General features: G+C 40.6%; 1 protein-coding gene across 2 annotated transcripts; it reads left to right on the top strand.

Moving 5' to 3' along the window:
* The first annotated feature begins 3,753 nt into the window (after positions 1-3,753).
* LOC127617959 (ragulator complex protein LAMTOR3-like) lies at positions 3,754-6,847 on the top strand. Of its 2 annotated transcripts, none has more exons than XM_052090147.1 (7): positions 3,754-3,844; positions 4,020-4,061; positions 4,152-4,186; positions 4,382-4,440; positions 4,529-4,662; positions 4,758-4,821; positions 4,923-6,847. In XM_052090147.1, exons 2-7 carry the CDS (start codon positions 4,053-4,055, stop codon positions 4,994-4,996), a joined length of 375 nt encoding a protein of 124 aa, XP_051946107.1. In that variant the 5' UTR covers positions 3,754-3,844; positions 4,020-4,052; the 3' UTR covers positions 4,997-6,847. The 2 variants fall into 2 exon arrangements, with proteins under 2 accessions (XP_051946107.1, XP_051946108.1); XM_052090148.1 differs by having other exon boundaries at positions 3,832-3,933.
* Positions 6,848-8,178: the final 1,331 nt, after the last annotated feature.

The following is an 8,178-nucleotide window of genomic DNA, read 5'->3' as shown; positions in this document are numbered from 1 at the left end:
GCCCCGCCGTCAAATCGCTTTGTGCTAACACAGAATCTACGGCTCTCAGAGGCGCAGGTGCGCGCTGAGCAGCCGTATTGAGTGCCGAGTGCAGAGGTGCGTGTGAGAGTACAGGCACATGCGCTATTTCCGAAGTGCTCACAGCATGAGTCGGAGAGGTGCTTGAAACTGTATGAACAGTGTTTTGAAGTGGGGGTGCATTCATCATTATGGGCACGCGCGCCACATTCATAAAGCTTTCCGCATTTAGCGGGGAGTTTCTTAGCTCGCGCATTGCATCTGTGATGTTTGCGGCATAGCTGTTTGAAACTGTGTGGGTAGCTGTGTGTAGGGGTGCGTGCAATACGCCAGGCACACGCGCTACACTTATAGCACTTCCCGTTTTTACAGGGGAAGTGTTTATAACTGTGGGAACAGTGCTTGTGTGTAGTGGTGCATACATGACAATAGGCACATGCTCTACATTTTTGAGACATCCAGCCTGAGCTGGGGAGGTGTTTGGCACTGTTTGGACAGTATTGATATGTGGGAATGCGCACTTTAGTGTGGACATGTGAACCCTTAGTGACACAGGCAGAAAATGACTCTTTTGGTGATTTCTGTGTGTCGCCTTGAAAATGGCGTTTGATTGCAGGTGAGCGAGTTTTATGACTGGCCCATTGACTGCTGTATAGACATTTCCAGCCGCCTGTAAGGGGACTGGGTAATGTTTTAAATGTTTGCGAGGGAGCAGTCCGGCATTTGCGAGACGCGTACTCCCTCTCTTTCTTCCTGCTGCTAGGAAGACTTACGAGGCTCTGTGTTCAGGGTGATTCTGGGTCGAGGGCCTCGTTGCTCCTGCGGCTTTCTTTGGCCAGCGGAACGCGAGCAGCGTCGAGCGTCCTTTTCAGGTCTGCTCTTCGGCTGGGAGATGGGCGGCTCTGCCCTGGCTCGCTGCTGCTGCTGGGGCAGTTTTTGAGATGAGCTGGAGCGCTTAGGCAGGAAGTGATGCATAGCTTGCGAATCCTTCCGCGCCTCAGTGAAGCGCTCCGTGAAATCTCTCACAGTAGGTCCGAACAGACCGCTCGGAGTGACAGGTGCGTCAAGGAAGGGTGCCTTATCCGCGTCCTTCATCTCCGTTAGCGTTAGCCACAGATGGCGCTCAAGGACGATCAAATTAGCCATGGCCCGGCCAATGGATTGGGCGGTGGCCTTTGTGGCTCGCAGAGCTACGTCCGTAGCACTGCGCATGTCCTTAAAAGCGTCGGGTTCAGGTCCAGACTCGTCCATAGAGCGGAGAAGTTTGGCCTGAAACACTTGTAGAACCGCCATCGAATGCAGCGCTGACGCAGCTTGACCGGCGGTGGCGTATGCTGCGACCGGTGAGAGCTGATGTGGTTCTGCACGGCTCGATGGGTGAGAAGCTCTGGCCTTCCATCCAGCGGTGGAGGGTGGGCATAGATGGTTGGCCACAGTCTCCTCTAGGGGCGGAGTTGCCTCGTAGCCTCTTTCTCTCGCGCCGTCCACTGAGGAGAGCGAAGAAGAGAAAGAAGGCTTTAGGCGAGCCGAGTCGCGGGGCTTTCCACGACTTTGTGAGCTCGTCGTGCACCTCAGGGAAGAAAGGAGAGGGTCTCTGTCGGGGGCCTGCCGGCGCCTGCAGGAACCACTCATCCAGCCGGCTGCGTGGCGGGTTCTTCCGGAGAAGACCAGTCGAGCCCGAGGTCTTCCACGGCCTTAGACAGGATCACGGACGATCTCGAGTCCATGCTGGTGCCAGCGCTCATGTCCGCTGATGCCGATGGCGCGGGTCGAACGAGCCCGGCCAGTCGTCGGATGCAGCGTCAAGAAGAGGCTGTCATCCTTTCCGTCGTCGTCCCCTGATGTGCCGAACGAGACGAGACCCACCGCTTTGTTGGAGGGGTGCAGGTCCGCTCTCGCGAAATGGACCGGCGGCGGGGAGACATCTGGTAGCGGTGATGCCCGCGGGGACTGAGCCGGCGTGACATCACCGGAGTCGGGGTGCTCTGGCAGCCTCTGTGAGCGGCGCTTTTTCTTGCGCGTATGCCTCATTCACCAATGGGGCGGCTGTGGCTCAGGTGGTAGAGCGGGTTGGCCACTAATCGCAGGGTTGGCGCTTGGCGGTTTGATTAATTGAGGGTTCAGAGCTTTATTGGCGATGCCAATCAGAATACGGGGACACAGCTTTATTGGTGATGCCAGTCAGAATACGGGGACACAGCCCATGTTTTTTTCGGAAGTATTAAGATTCAAGAATTGATTCCATATTTTATGTTGTGTTTGTTTGTCTCAAGAATGGAATCAATAAAAAAGGTTAATAACAAAAAGAAATGTATAAACACAAGTTCAATATTTAAAAAATGTAGCTGCAAGGGGGTAAATAATTTTGTAGCCACTGGATTAGGAAGTGTAAAACGTTCATGTGGTCAAACACTTATAAATGATCTAGCTAGCACCATCATTGTTATTTAAAGAATTTAATTATGTCACTTTTAGATTAAACAGCTTAATATTACCCACAATGGCTTTGAAATATGATTAGGTGTCTAACTTGATCTCTATTTAAGTGACAATCAAGAAATGTATGTCAATTATTGTCCACGAAGAGAGGATTGTTAGACAAGAACAATCTTTAATGCTTCAATAGGAGCAGGTTTAACAAAGCTAATCTTTCCATCTCCTTGTATTTGATCCTCTGTGCTGTATTACTCTGTCTGTGCAATTCATACAACACAAAAGTTTGATCAACATGTCACCTTGCTGAAGTAAAACGGCACTGTGCTGCTGTACAAGGAGGTTAACGTTTTTTTAATTTTTTTTGCAGGCCAAAGTTTTATTTAGTACCAATTTATTCAGGTACAAAATGGCATAATGATGCATATCCAGTGTATAAATACTCATGATTTGAGGTTTTTGTTTAATTTTTGTCAAAAATTGTCACTATGGGGCAAAATGAGCCAAACAGTCTGAGGGAAGTTGAGCCACTGGTTTTTACTGAAGAAATAAAATAAAATAAAACGAGTTCTAATAACTAACTGTTCTGCTTATAATGTGTGCAATTAAAAGTCGGCATAATGTAGTGATTTTTTTTTTTTTTGGCAAATATTCACGTCCAGCTATATGTATGTATAATAAATAAATAAATAATTTTATGATAACTGTTCTGTTTATAATGTTTGAAGTAAAAAAAAATAATAATTCTGGCAAAGACTTCAGGTATTTTCTGTGAATTTTCTCATTATATCACTGGAAAAATTCAGTTGGTCAACTTACCCCCAGATAGCTGAGAGTACCCAATGACCAGGAGCAACCTCCGGAAAACTGACCCAATGGATCATATTTTATTTTTAAAGGCCAGTTGTTTGTACCTTTCTGTCACAGACTCACTTTTAAAATATCAAATGATAGGAGACACTTTAAATAAAATTAGCTCTATTAATTTTACCTGTCAAATTTTTAAAGACTACAGGACGGTTCTTTCCAGACAATCTCTAGCTGTATTTGTTTGTTAATAAAACGTAATTAAATGTAAAAACCACAAATTAGCGCAAAAGTTGGATATAACCGCAAGAATTAAAGGCAAAACAAACAAACCGCTTTCCCTCAACTAACATCACAACCCCACACCACCCCTCTAACGTAAGTTGTTTACGTTTTATAATTGCTAACACAATGCTCATACAGGAAAGAAAGAAAGAAAGAAAGAAAGAAAATAAACAGATTTGTAAACATAACAGCCACTAGAGGGCATGTGCAGGAACTCTCACGGATATTACGTGTCGGAAAGGCTTGTGTTTTCCGTCATGTGATGAACGCGCAGAAACTATAAATTCAGGAAAAGTTAAAGGTAATACTATCACATTGGAGGCATTACGTGTTCTATAAATACGTAATCTACCTTAAACGGTTATTAAATTACCTAAATCTGTAGGCAACGTACGTTAAACTTTAACGTTATTAGATATTTAGAAATGAAATTCAGAATTTCGAATAATTAAATGTCTTTGCACCTTTTGTTTCAGGGTGCAGCAAACTACACAGCCTAGCAATTGAATATGGCAGATGTGAGAATACAACATCTACGTTTGTAATGCATTTGCTGAAATGGTGAATATTATTCAGATTGTCTAACCTGATAGATTCACTTATTACAGAGCCTGAGGAGTTATTTGTATAAACAACTGCCAAGGTAAGCAGAATTGTTTTGGTTTAAGAAAAACATGAATTCTTATATGAGTAATGTATCATTATGCATGCAAGATGTGAAGAATGAAGCATTAAAGGGATTATTCACCCAAAAATGAAAATTCTTTAATAATTTACTCACCCTCATGCCATCAAAGATTATTGAAATATATTGTTTCATATTTCTCCATCACATCAGTGTTGAAGGCCTCCACGCAATAGTGGTAACCGATAGAGATGGAGTCCCTGTAATCAAAGGTAACAACCTCAGTACAGTAAATTGAGTGATCAGTTGTCTGCTTATGTCCATCTAAGTCTGTGATTTTATTTCTGCTATCACTCTTAGTTGCCAATGACAGTGCCCCTGAACATGCACAGCGGCCGGCTTTCCTATCTACCTTTGCCTTGGCTACAGACCAGGGCAGCAAACTGGGCTTATCCAAAAATAAGAGTATCATTTGCTACTATAACACATACCAGGTACTCTTTATAAAACCGTTAACTCAAAACCCTTTTGATTTGCTACTTTTTAAGACTTTCTTGTTTTAAACATCTGTTATGGATTTCTTTGGTAGATTGTGCAGTTTAACAGATTACCCTTAGTGATCAGTTTCATTGCAAGTAGTAATGCCAACACAGGTGAGTCACTTTGATTGTACTGGGCATAAAAATAACATTACATTGATTTGATATTTGATTAATAGTGATTAATCTTCCATAAATGCTCTTGTCATATTCAGGTTTGATCTTTAGTCTTGAGAAGGAGCTAGTCCCGTTGATTGAAGAACTAAGGCAGGTGGTTGAAGTTGCTTAGCTAGTCAACTCAGACATGGGAAATTATACATTTGAACAAGGACAAAAGAGACACACACCCATGCATCTTTGATGTCTCCTTTTTCCTTGGTTGAACTAGCTCACACACGCATGCATATGTAGATGCATAATTTTGGCTGACTGTTGTTCTGTCTTGATGCTGTATGTCTCTTACGAATGTAACCCGTGCCTGTTGTCTCCTTGTAATTAATAACTTTGTGTAAATCTTTGATTAACAAAAAAATATTGTATTTATTGTACATTTTTACAAAAGGGAAACTGTGTTGGGAAAACTGGTACAATGTACACACACTGAATATCAAAATCATATTGTCAGTCATCGTATCAGAAATTGCTTTTGGTAAGTTGAGAATTCATACTTGTATAACTTTTATTTTAGTGATATGTTCTGGGGGGAAAACAATAAAGAATATTGAATCTGAAACTCTTACAGCAAACAAACTTCGTTATATTTTATAGGCTCACTTTATTATAGTAGCAGAAATACATTAGAAGAAGTTTACATTCACTTAGGTTGAAGTCATTTTTTTTTTTTTTTAAGTTTTAAACCACACCACAGATTTAATATTAGAAAACCATAATTTTGGCAACAATGGTTTACAGACACTTTTAATTTACTATATCACAATTTCAGTAGGTCAGATGTTTTCATATACCAAGTTAACTGTGCCTTTAATCAGCTTGGAAAATTTCAGAAAATGATGTCAAGCCTTTAGATAAACACATTTAGCTTTTGATAGGAGGTGTACTGAAATGGAGGTGCACCTGTGGATGTATTTTAAGGCCTACCTTCAAACCCAGTGCCCCTTTGCTTGGCATCATGGGAAAATCAAAAGAAATCAGCCAAGACCTCAGGTGGACCTCCACAAGTCTGGATCACCCTTGGGAGCCATTTCCAAACGCCTGAAGGTACCACGTTCATCTGTACAAACAATTGTACACAAGTATAAACACCATGGGACCATACAGCCATCATACTGCTCAGGAAGGACACTCATTCTGTCTCCTAGAGATGAATGTAGTTTGGTGCAAAAGTGCAAATCAATTCCAGAAAAGGACGTTGTGAAGATAAGCGGAAACTGGTAGACAGGTATCTGTATCCACAGTAAAATGAGACATATCGTTATAACCTGAAAGGCTGCTCAGCAAGGAAGAAGCCACTGCTCCAAAACCGCCATAAAAAAGCCTGACTACAGTTTGCAAGAGCAAATGGGGACAAAGATCTTCCTTTTTGGAGAAATGTCCTCTGGTCTGATGAAACTAAATTTGAACTGTTTTGCAATAATGGCCATTGTTATGTTTGGAGGAAAAAGGGTGAGGCTTGCAAGCTGAAGAACACCTTCCCAACCGTGAAGCATGGGGGTGGCAGCATCGTGTTGTGGGGGTGTTTTGCTTCAGGAGGGACTGGTGCAATTCACAAAATAGATGGCATCATGAGGAAGGAAAATTATGTGGATAAATTGAAGCAACATCTCAAGACATCCATCAGGAAGTTAAACCTCGGTCTCAAATGGGCCTTCCAAATTAACAATGACCCCAAGCATACCTCCAAAGTTGTGGCAAAATGGCTCAAGGATAATATCAGGGATATTTTTGTTAATTTCTGACACTATTGGCATTGTATCTTTCTAAGGTATTTAAGAGTGTTTTTAGACATATAGTAGCAAGTATACACGATATCCCCACATATATGTCAAACTACATTGTGTTAATGTTTAACACAGTTAAAACATTGCCTACCTTTAAAACAAGTGAAGTTTGATCAGTGTTAAATGTGTTCAGACGGTTCCCTCGTACCTGAATGAACGGCTCCTTTCTAAAATAAAATGAAATATGCAGAAAATCACAGTATTACAGTTCTTGTAAAGTGACAGGGCAGAAAGTCTTGGAGATGCTAGAGAAAAGAGGACACCGCTGCTGTGCTCAGGATACTGTGCCCTGCAACTTCTGTCGTGCTGCACACATGTTTTAGTTTATAAACAGACATAGTGCTTCTAAATTCCCCAAAATTCTGAATTATTATGCATCTTAATCTTACATAAGGAACTCATTAGGGGTGCACAGATTTCAGCTGCCACAGAAACACAAACAGATGAATAGGTTAAAAGTGCACTCAGTAATTTGTATGCATGTAATCTTGTACTTACACTGACACCTCGTGGCCTGGATGCAGAATCATTCAAACACTAAAGTTTTCAGTTACTGGTGACTTTGTAGAAATTTACTATTCACAGTCAACCGTTATTCATTTGGAGTGAAAGTGTCCAATAACAGGGTGGTTACTGAAGTATTCAGCTGGTAATGTGATCCTAATATGGAAGCCCCCATGAGGAGACCCTCTCTATGTAGAATAAAACAGCTTTTTATAAACTTTGAGACTTCATCTCACATGAGTGCTCATGATTTTATACATATGTTTCAAAATTATTTTTACAATGTACAATGGTTTTAAAAGGAAAAAAAATGACTGATTTTTTTGTATTCTACATTATTAAGATTATTTTAGAAATGTGTAACCCAAGTAATGTGGGCTACATAAAACTAATTAACCATAATTGAATGTAATCTGAATAAAAGTACAAATAAAATGAACAGGATTATAGTAATTCATTACTTAGTAATTAGATTACACCCAACACGGCATATAGACACATAAATATTACATTTGTACATTTATCATAAAACCTGAAAGATCTAAATAAGTAATATGAGTTTTTAAATGCATTTTGTGTATGTTTAACAACAAGACAAGACACATTTTTAATTTCATATAGGTATTTATGGATTGGTGCTTGTTTTTTTAAAAAAAAAATTTTTTATTGTGTTTTAGATACGTTCTATATATTTTTTGACTTAGCATAGATTTAGTGTCAAAATGTCATGTGATTTCCTTCACCATTATTTCCACTTATTTCTAAACCAAATCCAGAATTTGGGAAGTGGTGGAAATGACTCTGTTGTGGGAATGTTCATGCCATAAATCTCCTGTGATTTACATATAACACACGCTATCGGACACTGAAAGTGTGAAAAGTTTTTCATAACTTAGTATTTAACTCTCATAACAGTGTTTGGTGAATACAGGTAAAGTGGTGGGACACATGGTTAATCATCTAGCATTATTTGTACATTTTTCTATTACTAAAAATCAGCATTACTTGG

This window comes from Xyrauchen texanus, chromosome 24, assembly GCF_025860055.1.
Source record: "Xyrauchen texanus isolate HMW12.3.18 chromosome 24, RBS_HiC_50CHRs, whole genome shotgun sequence".
NCBI classification, from domain to species: Eukaryota; Metazoa; Chordata; class Actinopteri; order Cypriniformes; family Catostomidae; genus Xyrauchen; species Xyrauchen texanus.
Note: the sequence above shows the minus strand (reverse complement) of the source record. Positions and strands in the feature narration are given on the sequence as shown.

Coding starts and splice junctions, on each gene's coding strand:
- LOC127617959 (XM_052090147.1), top strand. Junction 4,441..4,528: donor TGGAGTCCCTGTAATCAAAG/GTAACAACCTCA, acceptor TATCACTCTTAG/TTGCCAATGACAGTGCCCCT. Junction 4,822..4,922: donor AAGTAGTAATGCCAACACAG/GTGAGTCACTTT, acceptor TGTCATATTCAG/GTTTGATCTTTAGTCTTGAG.